The 17543-nt window shown below is 44.4% G+C and overlaps 1 protein-coding gene across 1 annotated transcript in view; it reads right to left on the bottom strand.

The window, feature by feature from the left end:
• PEX14 (peroxisomal biogenesis factor 14) overlaps positions 1–15882 on the bottom strand; it is a 120194-nt gene extending 104312 nt beyond the window's left edge. The window contains exons 1-2 of the mRNA XM_060682407.2: positions 15745–15882; positions 5761–5805 (exon numbers count right to left, since the gene is read on the bottom strand). Of these exons, the coding sequence (XP_060538390.2) occupies positions 5761–5805; positions 15745–15780 (81 nt within the window). The 5' untranslated portion in view covers positions 15781–15882. The remainder of the gene's footprint in view (positions 1–5760; positions 5806–15744) is intronic.
• Positions 15883–17543: the final 1661 nt, after the last annotated feature.

The raw sequence follows: 17543 nt of genomic DNA, 5'->3' as shown, positions 1-17543 counted from the left end.
CCGGCGAGCAGGCACCGGGCTACTGAAGACGGAGCAGCTGTGATGGACGTCTACCTGTCAGCGATGCTCTCTGGACCACACTTTGGGAATTAATGGTGCACGGCGTCTCGGAAAATACACAATTATTTGCCCTTACATTCCTCTAAGTAAGACATGGACTAGGTTTTTTTTTCCCCCTGAATCCTTAAAACGCGTGGTTGCAAATTTTACCATGAAAGAAAAGTGGGTTCATTGATACCATGAAACCGACGACATCCCATAAACTGGGTAGAATTTCGGCCATCTTTTTTTTTTTTTTTTTACATTCCAGGGAATTTAAAGAGGATCTGCAACACATTTGGATGGTCTACTCGCAAAAGACGCCAAACCTGTCTAGAAAGTTATAGGAATGTATCTGAGAGAGAGAAAAATGAGAAATTGCCTTGTTTTACTCCATATTAGTAATATCTTACTAAATATACCCCTTTCTATGTGTATTTTAATTTGGTCTCTGACCGCAATAAAAAGCTTACCTACTTACTTACTTACTTACTAAAGGTAAAGGTTTCCCTCCGACATATGTGCTAGTCCAGTGATGGCTAATTCTCTTCGTGTGCCAAAAGCATGCACGCATGATGCATAATGCAATGTGCGCCTCCGCGCATAGCGCACGCCCCCTGTGCATGAGCATGCAACCCCCCTGCCCCTCAGCGCATGCACGCCCCCCCCCATTTTGGGCCTAGCAGGCATTCCTGCAGCACGTTTTTTTTTTACGTGCTTTCAAACTGCTAGGTTGGCAGAAGCAGGGACAAGTCACGGGAGCTCACTCCATTACGCGGCGCTCAGGATTCGAACCGCTGAACTGCCGACCTTTCGACCGACAAGCTCAGCGTCTTAGCCGCTGCGCCACCGCGTCTTACTACAGCCTTGCTATTAGTAATCTACAAACCAAAGGTCTTCTCAATCTTGGCAATTTACAGGTAATTCTCAATTTGCAACAGCTCATTTAGTGACGCACTGAAAAAAAAGTGACCTAGGATTATTTGTCACACTTTCAACCTTTCTAGCATGGTCATGTGATCAAAATTCAGACGCTTGGCAACTGACTCATATTTATGACGGTTGCAGTGTCCCGGAGGGGGGGGTCATGTGATCCCCTTGTGCGACCTTCTGACAATGGGGGGGGGGAGCCAGATTGACTTAACAACCACATTAGCGGATTGAAAAGGAAGAAGTGATGGGAGAGTAACAACCACATTAGCGGATTTGCAGTGATTCGCTTAACAATGGTGGCAAAAGACACTTAACCTTAAGGTTGACTCAGCCTTCCATCCTTCCAAGGTGGGTAAAATGAGGACCCAGATTGTTTGGGGGCAAGAGGCTGACTCTGTAAACCGCTTAGAGAGGGCTATAAAGCACTATAAAGCGGTATATAAGTCTAAATGCTATCTTCCTTCCTTCCTTCCTTCCTTCCTTCCTTCCTTCCTTCCTTCCTTCCTTCTTTCCTTTCCTTCCCAGTGGTTAGAATGCTGTATTGCAGGCTACCTCTGCCCACTGCCAGCAGTTCGATCCTGACCGACTGGCTCAAGGTGGACTCAGCCTCCCATCCTTCCGAGGTGCATAAAATGAGGACCCATATTGTTGGGGGCAAAAGGCTGACTCTGTAAACCGCTTAGAGAGGGCTGTGAAGCACTGTAAAGCGATATGTAAGTCTAAGGGTTATTACTATTGCTATTAACAAATGTTTCGCTCGGCAGCAAAAATGCTGGGGATCAATTGTGGTCGTACGTTGAGGACTACTGTACCTGTGGATTATGAAAATCAGAATAGAGACAGAGTAGGAACCTTTTGGGATTTATTCAGAATTATTGTGATTACCCCAAAAAGCCGGCCTTAAGGGATCCCTAACTGGGCCCTGCGAAGTCATGAAATCTAAACTAAACTCCAAGATTAGCCTCTGGCCTACGGGGACCGCGGTGGGCAGCCGAAACGCAGGCATCAGGCAAGCGAGTCAAGCTACAACTGGGAAGTAAACGATCCAATTAGTTCAGGGTCTCCGCAGAGCCCAGTGCTGATAGATTGGATTAGGCAATACCTAAGCAGAAAAAAGGAAGAAGTGATGGGAGAGTAAGCAAAAAAAAGAAAAGAAAAGAAAGATTAATTAAAACAGAAGCGAGGAAGGAGCCCTCACCCACAGAATGATACATGGCTTCCCCAAAGGGCTCTAACTGGGCCCCCGTAAGCATTTTGGGGGGGGGGTGTCTCACCTCCACGAGATCAGTTGTTATTTCCGGGCACAGTTTTAGCATCGCGGCGTGCTCCTCCCCTCCGTCCTCCCCCACCCCGCTTTTCCCAACGAATTATTTTTATTTTATATCTACGTCTATATATAGATATATAGCTGCTATGCGTTTCTCTTTCCTCTGAGCAATTACGCGGCAGTATATAAAGAGCAGGGGAGATGATGTTAATTAAACAGAAGATAATTTCTGTCAGCCCACAGAGTGGGGGGCCAAGGGGTGGGGGGGAGGGGGGAGGAGGAGGAGGAGGAGGACAGGAGAGGGGGGAAAAGAGCAAGCTGGGCCTTGGCTCCATGGAACGTTTTCTCTGTTCAAAGCACAGGTATTGGTGTCAGCAAGAAAGGGGCTAATTTATTTAAATAATAAACTTAATAAACTTGACCAAAAAAAATAATAAAAAATAAATTACTGCTGGGAGATGTAGAGCAAAGAATACGAGTGGAAGGTACAATGGGAAATCTGACTGAATTTGCAGCGAATGCTCCTAGTCCACAAAAACAATGATGCAACGGCGAAGGTGGACACACAAGAGAGGTGTGATATCTTAGGTCTGCAGATTCTTCCCGGATAAGGGTGGGAAAGAGGGGTCTGAAACAAGGGGGTGAAATGCTCTGAAGTCTGCTACCGGTTCGCTTCGCCGCGTGCATGCGAGGTACGCACCAGACGCGCGCTTTGCATGCAGGCGCACCGCAGGCGCTACTGCGCAGCGCTGAAAAAAAAAGAGGATTAAGAAGCCTTTTCTACGGTAAGTAGAACAGGAAGGAGGGGGGAACAGCTGTGCCGTGCGATTTAGATTTAGAATGTAAATCACGCGGCACAGCTGATCGTCGGAAATACCGATTTGCCCGAACCGATATCATTTTTTTTTTTTTACTACCGATTCACCCGAACTGGTAGCATTTATTATCGGTTCAGGCGAACCGGTCCAAACCGGTAGCATTTCACCCCTGGTCTGAAAGCCTGCAGAGGTGACTATTAAGCCAAGACTGGTTTTCTTAACTGATGAAAAACAGCCAAACTGACCTGCTATTCCTGCAAAACGTCAGGATGGGAAATTCTGGCTTAAACGTGCGATAAACAACATCTGCAGGTTTTAAAAAAAAGAAAAAAAAAGAAAAGTGTGGATTCTGGACTATAGCAGGTAGTCCTTGGCTTACGACCACCATTTAGCCCAAAATTTCTGTTACTTTGTCAAGCGGGTATTGCCCCATTTTACGCCCTTTCTTGCCCCCGTTATTAAGTGAATCACCGCAGTTGTTAAGTTAGTCACGCGGCTGTTAAGTGAATCTGGCTTCCCCGTCAGCAGGTCACAAAAGGGGATCACGTGACACACACACCCCCGGGACACCGGGACCGTCATAAATATGAGTTCCGTGCGCCTTTGACGTTGAGTCATGCCGGCCACATGACCACGGAGACGCCTTCGGACAGCGCTGGCTCTTCAGCTTTGAAATGGAGATGAGCACCGCCCCCTAGAGTCAGGAACAGCTAGCACATATGTGCGAGGGGAACCTTTACCTTTTACTTTATGGCTGAATATTATATTACAAAAATGATCAGTTTATATATAAACAGATGACAAATGTAGCTTCTTTGGATTATTATTTATCCTGCCTCATCTCTACCTGTATTCTCACACTGCAATCTGATGTGTTTTTTTCAAACCAGCTACAACCTAGAGAGTTCATACTTCCTACAAAGTCATGAGCTACAGTTCACAAATCCTAACTGGGTTAACACAACACATTACGTTGTGACTTAGTGTTGTAGGTGAATCTACCTACTAAATAAACCACTTTAGTAAGACAAAAAGACAAAAAACCTCTTTCCCTCAAAGTTGTTAATTGACAAAATGATGTTATAGCAATAGACTTATATACCGCTTAGACTTATATACCGCTTTATAGTGCTTTATAGCCCTCTCTAAGTGGTTTACAGAGTCAGCCTCTTGCCCCCAACAATCTGGGTCCTCATTTTACCCACCTCGGAAGGATGGAAGGCTGAGTCAACCTTGAGCCTGGTGAGATTCAAACTGCCAAATTTCAGGCAGCCGGCAGGCAGCAGAAGTGGCCTGCAGTACTGCACTCTAACCACTGCGCCACTGCGGCTTGTAGAGCACTGCACAACAGAACAATTAGACACAAGGGCAGTTTTCCCCTGCGTGCCATCACTCTGCTAAACAACTCATTCCCACAACACTGTCAAACTATTTAGTAAGACTGTATTACTACTATTCTTCTCATCCTTCCTATTACCTATCTCCTCCCACTTATGACTGTAACCTTGTTGCTTATATCTTTACAATTTATATTATTTTATTTAGATTCCCGTATGATTCTGATTGCTTACTTAGTATCCTATGACTATCACTAAGTGTTGTCTCTTATGATTCTTGATGAATGTATTTTTTATGTACACTGAGAGTGTATGCACCGAAGACAAATTCCTTGTGTGTCCAATCACACTTGGCCAATAAAGAATTCTATTCTATTCTATTCTATTCTATTCTATTCTATTCTATTCTATTCTATTCTATTCTATTCTATTCTATTTTCTATTCTATTTTCTATTCTATTCTAATTTTCTCTTCTATTCACTCTTCTCTCTTCTATTCTATTCACTCTTCTCTATTCTAATTTTCTCTTCTATTCACTCTTCTATTCTATTTACTATTCTCTATTCTACTCTATCCTATCCTATTTCTTCATTCCAATATCTATTCTATTCTATTCTATTCTATTCTATTCTATTCTATTCTATTCTATTCTATTCACTCTTCTTTATTTTATTTTCTTCACTTCTCTATTCTATTCTATTCTATTCTATTCTATTCTATTCTATTCTATTCTATTCTACTCTATTCTATGTGCTTGTATCTTTCCATTTATATTTTTACTTGTTTCCTAGTACATTTGATAGCTTATTAGTAAGCTTGACTATCACGAAGTGTTATCTTTTTATTCTTGATTAATGTATTTTATTCTCCTTATGTACACCGAGAACATACACCGAAGACAAATTCCTTGTGTGTCCAATCACACTTGGCCAATAAAGAATTCTATTCTATTCTATTCTATTCTATTCTATTCTATTCTATTCTATTCTATTCTATTCTATTCTATTCTATTCTATTCTATTCTATTCACTCTTCTCTTCTCTTCTCTTCACTCTTTATTTTATTTTCTTCTCTATTCTATTCACTCTTCACTCTTCTCTTCTCTTCTCCTCTCTTCTATGTGTTTGTATCTTTCAATTTATATTGTTTTTACTTGTTTCCTAGTATGATTTGATAGCTTACTAGCAAGCTTGACTATCACGAAGTGTTGTTACCTTTTTATTCTTGATGAATGTATTTTATTCTCATGTACACCGAGAGCATATACACTGAAGACAAATTCCTTGTGTGTCCAATCACACTTGGCCAATAAAGAATTCCATTCTATTCTAATTCAAAGGTAAGGCTTATACTGCATACACTCACCAGGGCCTCGCGCGATGCTCCATTCTCGGTTCCAGAAGAGCTGATCTGCGGAGTGAAAGAAAGAACAAGGTTAGACTGCCACCCAATGGTCATCTCTAAGCAAGCTTACAGTCGCACACCACAGAGGCGGGAGAAAGGCTTATGAACTGCCAGGAGTGCAAATCTATTACAGGTAGTCCTTGACTTACGACGGTTCATTAAGCGACAAAGTTCAAAGTTACAACAGCACTGGAAAACAAGTGACTTGGGACCAGAGGTGAAATCCAGCAGGTTCTGACAGGTTCTGAAGAACCGGTAGCAGAAATTTTGAGCAGTTCGGAGAACCGGCAAAATACCACCTCTGGCTGGCCCCAGAGTGGGGTGGGAATGGGCATTTTGCAGTATCCTTCCCCTGTAGTGGGGTGGGAATGGAGATTTTGCAGTATCCTTCCTCTGCCACGCCTTCCAAGCCACGCCAAGCCCACCAAGCCATGCCTACCGAACCGGTAGTAAAAAAAATTGGATTTCACCACTGCTTAGGACCATGTTTTCCCACGGTTGCCACCTTTCCATGCTGAAAAATCCCCTTAACGACTGTGGCCAAGAAAGGTCGGCAAAATTCATTTGACCACTGTCTCGCTTTAGCAACAGAAACTTGGCGTTCAATCGCGGTCGTTAAGTCGAGGACTACCCGTGTGTAAAAAAAAAAAAAAAGCCTCAATTAAAAGGGTACGGTAATGGAAAGGCTGCAATCCTTGAGGACTAGCACTGCTAGAATAAACAGCCTGACTTGGTAGAAGGTGGTGGGGCTCTTTATTTCAAGCATACAAACAACAGTATAAACCCAATCATTTGCTTCATTTGCTGAATTTGGAACCAGTGGAGAGAGTTAGATTAAGAGCCTTGGTGGCGCAGCAGACTAAAGCGCTGTTAAGTAGCACCAGCTGCCTGCAATTACTGCGAGTTCAAATCTCACCAGGCTCAAGGTTGACTCAGCCTTCCATCCTTCCGAGGTAGGTAAAATGAGGACCCGGATTGTGGGGGCAATAAGCTGACTTTGTATAAAAAAGAACACCGCTTATAGGGGGGTCCGAAAGCCCTACTAAGCAGGTATATACAAAAGTATGAAGGCTATTGCTTAATGCATTGTAAGCCACTGAGTCTCCGGAGAAAGGGCGGCATATAAATCGAACCAATAAATAAATAAAATAAAATAGATTATGGACTCGTAGATTTTACACCTGCGTTCGAGGGTGCTAGCTGGGTATGAATTTAAGTTTAATGCACTCAGGCCGCTGTTGTAAACCGGCTCGAGGTGTGACTTCCATCTGCGGCTCGGCACAAGGAAGAGTAGAAAGTTGGTACTAAAGTAAGACTAATTACAACCACTTTGGAGCTGATTGGTCCTTGGTGCTCTCTGCGCTTGCTTGTTTCTTTGCAGACATCATCACGTCAACCCGGAGCTACAAATATTCTCCTTTATTTACAACTCCTGCTCTGGAGTTGTAAAGGGGAAACTGAAAAGCCACTTAGGGAAAAAAAATCGTAAACTGAAAGGGGAAGAGGAAGGAGGAGAATAAGCGGGTGGAAAGGAAGCGTAATTCAGGGGCAAAACATTTCCCTTCCTCGGAAAGAGTCACAAGTTCAACCTCTATTTTAAAAAGGCCAGATAGCAGGAAATCGGAAAATCTTAGCTGGGTTTACATTTAATTTATTACATTTATTGGCAACTCCATTAAATGAGCTGCATCCTTTCTTGGGCTTAGGAAACTGATCCCAGGACAGCTTGATTTAAGGCGGTGATTTAAGGCGGTGGTGAAATCCAATTTTTTTTTTCTTACTGGTTCTGTGGGCGTGGTTCGGTGGGCGTGGTGTGGCTTGGTGGGCGTGGTAGAGGAAGGATACTGCAAAATCTCCGTTCCAACCCCACTCCAGGGGAAGGATACTGCAAAATCTCCATTCCCATCCCACTCCAGGGGAAGGATACTGCAAAATCCCCATTCCCTCCCCACTCCAGGGGAAGGATACTGCAAAATCCCCATTCCCTCCCCACTCTGGGGCCAGCCAGAGGTGGTATTTGCCTCTGAACTACTCAAAATTTCCGCTACCGGTTCTCCAGAACCTGCTGGATTTCACCCCTGAATTAAGGAGGGACCAGCTGCTCTATGATTCCAGGCCTGCTCTGAATTTCTTTTTCTCTTTTGATTACTGCACAGCTGTAAGACACAACTTCAGGAAGAGTCGACGTAAAACTTCTAGCCAAATCACCAGGAGGAAAATCAATCAACATCAGAGATGAACCAGACACAACTTGGACAGCAAAGAAGCAGTGGGCTAGAGAGGGCCCTAAAAGGGCATCCAGACACCCAGTTCTGGCTTTCTTTTTTTTTTTTTTTTTAATTTGATTTATATGCCGCCCTTCTCTGGAGACTCAGGGCGGCTTACAATGTGTTAAGCAATAGCCTTCATACTTTTGTATATTTATACAAAGTCAGCTTATTGCCCCCACAAACTGGGTCCTCAATTTACCTACCTTAGAAAGGATGGAAGGCTGAGTCAACCTTGAGCCTGGCAAGATTCAAACTTACTAATTGCAGACAGCTGGAGTTAAATTACAATGCATTAGTCTGCTGAGCTATCCAGGCTTCTGCCACTCAACAGCCAGCCTTCTACGAAACAAATACCGGCAACGTTTTGTGGTGGTATTATCTGTAGAAAACTTGGAAGTTGCATATTTGTTTTGGCTTCCAAAGAGAAGCAGTTTACTGTCCCAAAGCCAGAGGGAATTTTTTGTTTTGTTTTGTTCAAAGGTAACAAAAAATGTGAAGTTTGCCTTTTTTTTCTTATTTAAAGGAAAAAAAAAAGCAGAAGTAGGCATACATTAGTGGAAAAGACAAAAGTCTAATTTCAAACTTTGGATGTTTCCTTCTCCGTTCCACCTCATTAAAAAGTCCAGGCCAGACAGGTGGTCAATAACAGACCCCTCGTATCCTGGACATACATTATTTCAACTTCTACCCTCAAAACGACGCTATAGAGCAGGGGTCTCCAACCTTGGCAACTTTAAGCCTGGAGGACTTCAACTCCCAGAATTCCTGGCAAAAACTGGCTGGGGAATTCTGGGAGTTGAAGTCCTCCAGGCTTAAAGTTGCCAAGGTTGGAGACCCCTGCTATAGGACACTGCACACCAGAACAATTACCCTGTTTCCCCCAAAATAAGACACCCCTGATAATAAGCCCAATCGGGCTTTTGGGTGCATGGCAATAAGGCCAAGCACTTATTTCAGGGTTCAAAGAATTATGACACAGGGTCTTATTTTCGGGGAAACACGGTAGACACAAGGACAGTTTTTTTTCCTGAATGCCATCACTCTGCTTAACAACTCATTCCCACAACACTGTCAAATAATTTACTAAGCCTGTATTACTATTATTATTCTCTTCCTTACTATTCTCTCTCTTCCCACTTATGACTGTAACCATCTCGCTTGTATCTGTGAGCTTAAATGGACTCCAGAGGATGGTAGAGGACAGGAAGGCCTGGAGGAACGTGGTCCATGGGGGTCGCGATGGGTCAGACATGACTTTCGCAACTAACAACTGCCAAAAGAGAACCATCCACTCACAAGCTCCCTTTTCTTCCAAAAAGCTCAATGAAAACAAGATTGCTGACTCTGAAAAGTGGGGGGGGGGAGATAGAAAGCTGTGGGGAAGATGGGTAACTGGACGCATTGAAACAAAAGAACAACAGTGCAACCGATAGACTAACAAAACAGCCGCGCGCCACCACATACGATGGCAAATCCAATTAATATGTTAGTATTTGTATAGGCTTAACCTCCAGAAGACTGCAGGTGAAAAAAAAAAAGATGAAAGGGCAATTTGAATCGACTCCGATGAAGGTTTGCCTACCGATTAATATTCAAACAGGTATTCTGCCTTTATGCGGCATGCAAGAAGTTTGGGAGTTAAAGAAAGAACGGGGAAAGAATGGGAGGGGGGGGGATTAGTGTGGTGTGGTGCTTAAAAGAAACTCTTGGCAAAAACAGATCCAGGTTTTTCTAAAGTGAGGTTAACAGAAAGTGTGGCCTACTAAGGGTCTTGGTGGCTCTAGAGACCCTCTAGATTTTATTTATTTTATTTATTTTATTGAATTTCTATACCGCCCTACTCCCGAAGGACTCAAGGCGGTGAACAGCCATAAAATAAAACACATACATATACAAAATTTAAAATCAAATAAAATGAATTAAATAAATTTGGCTGAATTAATACCCATAATTTAAAACACCCATATTTTAAAATACATTAAAATTTAAAATTTGCACTTAAAAGGGAGAAGATTTAGGCGAGGCCAGATCAGGGGGTCCCCAACCTTTCGGACCTCAGGGACCACTAACTTCATAATTTTTAAATCCCGCGGACCACTAATACGATCTGCCTAATGAGCGCCTGGGTGGGCGTGGCCAGGTGGTCATGTGACTGGGTGGGCGTGGCCAACTCGATGGCCAACTCGATGTCACTCACATCGAGGGGCACCTCGAAGGCCTCTACTCGCCCCTCCCCTCCCAGCCACTCCTCGCCTGCCCGCCCGGGCTCCTTAGGGCCCCAACAGGAAGCAGTTGTTGGAGCTAAGCAGCCACCACGAGAAAGAGTTGGCAAAACAGTTCAAATTGGATCTGACCAAGAAGGAGGCTCAGCAGAAGCACCTCACTGAGGACTAGGAGCATAGGCTTTCCAAGCAGAGGGAAGACCTGCAGGAAAGCAAGGCCAAGTACCGGCGCCTGGAGGCTCAGCGGACTGAGATGGCCAGCCAGTTCCAGGCCATGATGCAGTCCCACTGGAACGAGGCCCTCCGGCTCTTTGCCACCAGTGGTGCTTCCCTCCAGCCTTCGCCCAAAGCCCCACACCAGGAGGCCGAAGCAGACCCCAAGTCGGAATTTCTGCCCCCGTCCGACCCACACAAGAAGACCCCAAAGGGGGAGACTCTCTGCAGCAACACAAACGTTCATTGCACGTATCCGGCCCAGGGGCCGTAGTTTGAGGACCCCTGATTTAGTGCAATATAAAAAAATGCAAATACCGTACTTTCTGGCGTATTAGATGACTGGGCGTATAAGACGACCCCCGACTTTTCCTGTTAAAATATAGGGTTTGGGCTATACTCGCCATATAAGACTACCTCTCTTCCAACGCACACCAAATAAAAATTAAAAAACATCAACTGGCTCACCCACAATGTAAAAGCAGCTGTGCTAGACCCAAAATGGCCCCTGCAACAAGCAGGAACCTCACACAGCCACAAAAAGCCCAAAAAACCAACTTTCACACTTTACACACACAAAATTCCACATACAGCTTTGCGAGATTTTGTGTGTTTGTGTAGTTAGAGTGAAACACTACAGAAACACACTAAATCTCAGAAAGCTGCACAAATATTATTTTATTTTATTTTTATTTTTATATGAAAACTAAATTTAAAACTTCCTAAACTTTAAATGGCTAGGTCTAAAAAAGAACAACTAAAAAAAAAACCCAATTAACTATTTTTTTTAAAGCTCCCAAAGGGGAAAAAAACTTACCCAATAGAACAGGGGTCTCCAATCTTGGCCACTTTAAAGACTTGTAGACTTCAACTCCCAGAATTCCTCAGCCAGCTTTGTTTTGCTGGCTGAGGAATTCTGGGAGTTGAAGTCCACAACTCCCTGCCTGCTTGATTGCAGGCAGGGAGTGGCTTGCTGATGGAATGGATTCAGGCAAGCCAAGCAAGGCAAGAGTTGCGACTAGCAGCTAAGGTAAGCAAGCTGGAGGGGGAAAACTTTTTGCCTTTTACATGGCTCTGGTGATCCCAGCTGCGTTGCCTGATTAGCAGGCAACTCAGCTGGGATCGTCAGAGCTTGGATGGCCAGAGCCATGTAAAAGGAAAAAAGTTTTTTCCTTTTACATAGCTCTGACGATCCCAGCTGAGTTGCCTGCTAATCAGGCAATGCAGCTGGGATCGCCAGAGCCATTTAAGGCTCGTCAGAGCCTTTTGGGCTAGTCTGCCTGGTTACAGGAGAACGACATCCGGCGTATAAGACAACCCCCGACTTTTGAGATGATTTTCATGTGTTAAAAAGTCATCTTATACGTCAGAAAATACGGTAACTTTTCTGCGGATCACCCAAAATTTTCTCATGGACCACCAGTTGGTGACCGCTGGTCTAAATGGGTGTGACCCATTTTTGTGTGTGTTATTATAATTTGGGGAGGTTTAATGGGGCAAAATTGGTGCTTTTAACTTGTAGGTGCTTAAAGAGTCTTTTTTTTGGGGAGGGGGAACCCCTTTAAACTTCCTGGGGCCTTTTCTGAAAGGGATGCTGCCCCCCTGACTTTCAGAAAGTGGCTCTCAACCATGTTGCCTAGAGTCTGGCGTGTCCCCTCGGATAACAGCGATTGTGCAGCCCTGTGCTAAGAGAATCTAAGAGAGTTGAAGAGCACATAGAAAAAAGTAGGGCCCCCCTCCAATTTTTTTTTTTTAATCACAAGCATTTTTCATTCCTGTAAGGTTGTGATAAAAGAAAGATGGCCCAATGATTACAAGTCTGCCTTTTTTCTTGCTTTTCAGCTTGTGTATTGAGCTGGAACTTCTCAGCTGCCCTCATCTATTATCTTCTCAGAAACCACAATTGCTTGTCTCTCTCTTCTTTTTTTTCCCCCCTTTTAAAGACTTTATTGAATTTTACATAAATGTAGAGATATTTAAAAAAAAAAACCTTCCAGACTCCTCAGAGACGCAGCCTAAATGATTCATCCAATTAGAACTTCATTTGGCTATTATAGAAAATATTGAGCTATATAAATCAGTTCAGGTTAAGATGAAGGAGTACGAAAAAGACAAATGTTTATGGACGTGTCTAAAGAAATGGATTAAGAAAAAAAAAAAAAACAAGGACAGAGTATATAAATAAATTAAAAAAAAAAAAAAACACAACAGCCAAGGGCAGATAAATAGGCTTTTTGCAGAATAATTTTCTGGTATTTATTCAGTCTCTTAAATACATCAGCTTTCAACTGAAAATCACCAGACTCCTGTATCAATCACAGCTAGTCCTGATAAAGGCCTACTACAATTGTGATTCTGCACAGCTTAAAAATGAACCCATGGTTCACTGTTAGAAAGGGATAAGAAAAATCACGTACAAAAAATAGCGGGACTGCTCACCGACATGCAGAAATAGATCAAAATAAGTACTGTTGTAAATATAAACAGCCATGTACAAATATCACAGCTATTCATACTTGCCAGAGAGTTGGGGGTTTTTTTGCTACTATGATGTGCTATGGATCAACGTCCTGGCTAAATAATATGAAGACAAAAGAAATGAATGAAATAAGAAAGTTCTTCCTGTATTCCTAGAAAGGAATCTCCAACCTTTCTGGGCATCCCACACAACTGGCTAGGCCTGACAGTATCTTGTGGGCACACCGGCTGACCAATGGTGAAAAAAGTAAGGTTCTACATTTAGGCAAGAAAAACAAAATGCACAGGTACGGTATAGGTGGTACCTTGCTCAATAGTGGTGACTGTGAGAAAGATCTTGGAATCCTAATGGACAACTATTTAAATAGGAGTCAGCTGTGTGCTGCAGCTGCCAAAAAAGCCAACACAGCTGCATCAACAGAGGGATAGAATCAAGATCACCTGGAGTGTTGAGACCGCTTTATAAGGCCTTGGTAAGGCCACACTTGGAATATGGCATCCAGTTTTGGTTGCCACGATGCAAAAAAAGATGTGGAGACTCTAGAAAGAGTGCAGAGAAGAGCCACAAAGATAATTAGGGGACTGGAGGCTAAAACTTATGAAGAACGGTTGCAGGAACTGGGTATGTCTAGTTTAATAAAAAGAAGGACTCGGGGAGACATGAGAGCAGTCTTCCAATATCTCAGGGGCTGCCCCAAAGAAGAGGGAGTCAAGCTATTCTCCACAGCACCTGAGGGCAGGACAAGAAGCAATGGGTGGAAACTAATAAAGGAGAGAAGCAAACTTAGAACTAAGGAGAAATTTCCTGACAGTGAGAACAATTAATCAGTGGAACAACTTGCCTCCAGAAGTTGTGAATGCTCCACCACTGGAAGTTTTTAAGAAGAAATTGGACAACCAGTTATCTGAAATGGTATAGGGCTTCCTGCCTAAGCAGGTTGGACTAGAAGACCTCCAAGATCTCTTCCAACTCTGTTATTCTATTCTAAATATCAATCAGCTGATTAAGATGCCTAGGTTCAAATAACAGGAATCTATTCCGGAGGATAAGAATTTTAAGTATGATAAAGAGAAACATGGTTTTTATTTCTCTTCACAAATGTTTTGTAATCCCTCTTACTTTGGGCCTTATTCTTGCCAGGCTGGGGACAAGGGAAGGTAAAAACCTCTCACGCCTCTTCCTGGGGAAAAATGGAACCTGCAGATTTGCAGATTGCGCCTGGCACTCTAGTGCCCTGTCAATGCAGGACTACAACTTCCATCACACCCGACTAAAGAAAGGTTGACTGACCGCCAGAAGTCAATAAACTTCCCATCTCCCATAAAAAGGGACCTGCTGGAATAAATGCCCACCCTCCCCTCCTGGAGAGGCGGGCAGAGAGAGAAGGGGGTTGATGCTATGTTAAGAAAATGATCCCTCCCTCCCTCCCTCTTTGCTGCTTTTAATTTCAGACAGCCTCCAAAGATAGGACTTACTCCTTACTCCTGGGTCCTTTCCAAAGGGGCAGAAACTTAATTTTTCCTCTGCCCCCTTTGCCCCTACACAATGCACCATGAACCCACCTACCCACCCCCAAAACTCCTCCATCCATCCCTTTTTTAGGGATTCTCCCTTGTCTTTTTTCTTAAGGGAGGGGAAGGACAGAAGAGTCCATTTCTCACCCCCCCCAGTGCCTTCATTTATGTGTGAACCCCTATTTCTCTCACACACACCTTCATTTATGTGCTAACTCTCAAACTCCTCCATCCATTCCATCCCCCTTATTGGGGGTTCTCCCTTGTTCTTTTTTCTTAAGGGAGGGGGAGGATAGAAGAACCCATTTCTCACCCCCCCTGCACCTTCATTTATGTGATAACCCCCAAAAACTCCTCCATCCATTCCACCCCCTTTTTTAGGGGTTCTCCCTTGTTCTTTTTCTTAAGGGAGGGGGAGGATAGAAGAGCCCATTTCTAACCCCCCCCAGTGCCTTCATTTATGTGGACTCCCCTCCTCCACCACCCCCCAATTACGAAGCAAACCCCTCTGCTTCCCCCTATTTCCTGGGTATTTCTAGGGGTTTCTCCCCTAAGAGCCTACATGGAGGGGGTGAGGGGTGGAGGAGAGGGTGGTGGGAAGGAGAGAGGAGGGGGAGAGAGAGGGAAGTGGAGAGGGGGGAGGATAGAGGAGGGAGGAGGGGGAGAGGAGGGAAGAAAGAGGAGGGAGGAAGGGGAGAGGGGGGGAGTGGAGAGGGGGGAGAGAGGGGAGGAGAGAGGAGGGGGGAAGGGGGAGAGAGGGAGAGGGGGAGGAGAGAGGAGGGAGAGATATGGGGGAGAGGAGAGGGGGGAAGAAAGAGGGGGAGGGGGAAAAGAGAGGGGGAGAGGGAAAAGAGAGGGGGAGAGAGGAGGAAGGAGGGGGAAAAGAGAGGGAGAGAGGAGGAAGGAGGGGAAAAAGAGAGGGGGGAGAAACGAGGGAGGAGGGGGAGATAGGGGGGAGGAGAGAGACGGGGGGATGGGAAAGAAAGGGCCGCCCCCTCCTCCTTCTCCCTCCTTTACGGGGCAAAAGGGCGCCCCATACCTGCCTACCTGCCTTCCCCCTTGATGGAGCTGGTGGGGGGGGGGGCTTGAGTTTCCCCCCACTTTGCAACCGGGAAGGAGCCGAGGCCGAAGCCCCCCCCGAGGGCCCTAAGCGCCCCTCTCCACCTTCCAGGGGACGAGGAGACCCCCCCCCTTCCCCGGTGCAAGGCTCCTGCCCGCTCTCCCCACGGGCTCCAGCCCAGCCTCACCTGCCCAGGTTGCTCAGCCTGCTCCGAGGAGGCCATCTTCCCAGACCCGGCTAATCGCGGCCGAGGCTGCAAAAAAACCGATGGCCGAGCCGAAAAGGCAGCGGAACGGGGGGGGGGGGGAGAGGCCGGAGCAATCGAGCCCCGAGGCGCCGATCTGGGGGTGGGGGGGAAAAAGCGCCGGCCTCGATTGGACGAACTTCTTCATTTAAACAGATTGGGGGGGGGGGAAGGAAGGAGTTGGAAGAGGGACCTTGTAGGTCATCTAGTCCAACCCCTCCCCAACCCCCCCCACCCATGCAAGGAGAAGACCCTAGGTGGCTCCAGTGGCTAAGGCGCTGAGTTTTAGGGTCGGCAGTTCGGGGGTTCGAGCCCCTAGCGCAGGTCTCCTGCAGTGAGCGAGGGGGTTGGGCTAGATGACCTCCCAAGGTCCCTTCCAACGTTCTGTTACTGTTCTGAACCCTGCCTACGTCCTTCCTTTCTTCCTTTCTTTCGTCCTTTCTTTCTTTCTTCCTTCCTTCCTTCCTTCCTTCCTTCCTTCCTTTCTTTCTTTCTTTCTTTTTTTTTTGCAAAAAGATTTTTTTTATTTTTCAACACACAAATTACATCTTTTGGGAACAGAGCCCTCATCGGTTTTTACACAATGTTTCTTTCCATCTTTAAACAAAACTTTATATGTTTTTTTTTTTTGCCCTAACGCTTATTTCTTAATCTTAAATCGCCTATCTCAACTAATACCATCTTAAAAAAAAAAAAAATTAAGTCCAACCCGTCGCCCAAGCAGGAGACCCCTACAACATTTCTGACAGAGGGCAGGTCCGGTTTCTTCTCGGAAGCTTCCAGGGGTGAAGCTTTCCCACAATTTCTGAGTAACAGAATAATAACGACAGAATAACAAAGAGTCGGAAGGGGCCTTAGAGGTCATCTAGCTATATATAGCTAAAAATATTAAGAAGCGTGGTCTGCCTGTCTTAAAATATGGAGTGTATTTAAAATAGTTAAAATATCCACTATGAAATATAGAATAGAATAGAATTCTTCATTGGCCAAGTGTGATTGGACACACAAGGAATTTGACTTAGGTGTATATGCTCTCAATGTACATAAGGAGAATAAAATACATTCCTCAAGAATAAAAAGAAGGTTTTTACGATAATTTGACTAATTTAGATAAAATTTTAACAGGTACTGATGAAAAGGTAATTAAGAATAAAAAGATACAACACTTAGTGATAGTCAAGGTTACTAATAAGCTATCAAATCGTACTAGGAAACAAATAAAAACAATATAAATTGAAAGATACAAGCGACATGGTTATAGTCATAAGTGGGAAGAGATAGATACTAGTAAGGAAGAGAAGGATAATATTAATACAGTCTTAGTAAATTATTTGACAGTGTTGTGGGAATTAGTTGTTAAGCAGAGTGATGACATTCGGGAAAAAACTGTCCTTGTGTCTAGTTGTTCTGGTGTGCAGTGCTCTATAGCGTCGTTTTGAGGGTAGGGCTTGAAACAGTTTATATGCAGGATGTGAGAGGTCTGTAGATATTTTAGATAGACATTTTGGAATCAATAAATGTAGATAGACACGTACAATAAAATGTAGATAGACATTTTGGAATCAATAAAATCATGCTCACAAACTCAGAATGTACCTATTGGTGTTTTGGCGGGAACTGGGAAGATGACTATAAGCAGTAAAACCTTTTGCTTCCAACAAAAAGTTTGAGTGGGGATGAAAACTATGTTCCCCATCATGCCACAGGATATTGAGACTGAACTACATTTCCCAGAGTGCCTC

Source organism: Pantherophis guttatus, chromosome 15, assembly GCF_059756535.1.
Source record: "Pantherophis guttatus breed Tessera chromosome 15, ASM5975653v1, whole genome shotgun sequence".
Lineage (NCBI taxonomy): Eukaryota > Metazoa > Chordata > Lepidosauria > Squamata > Colubridae > Pantherophis > Pantherophis guttatus.
This window is presented reverse-complemented; position numbering and strand designations above follow the sequence as displayed.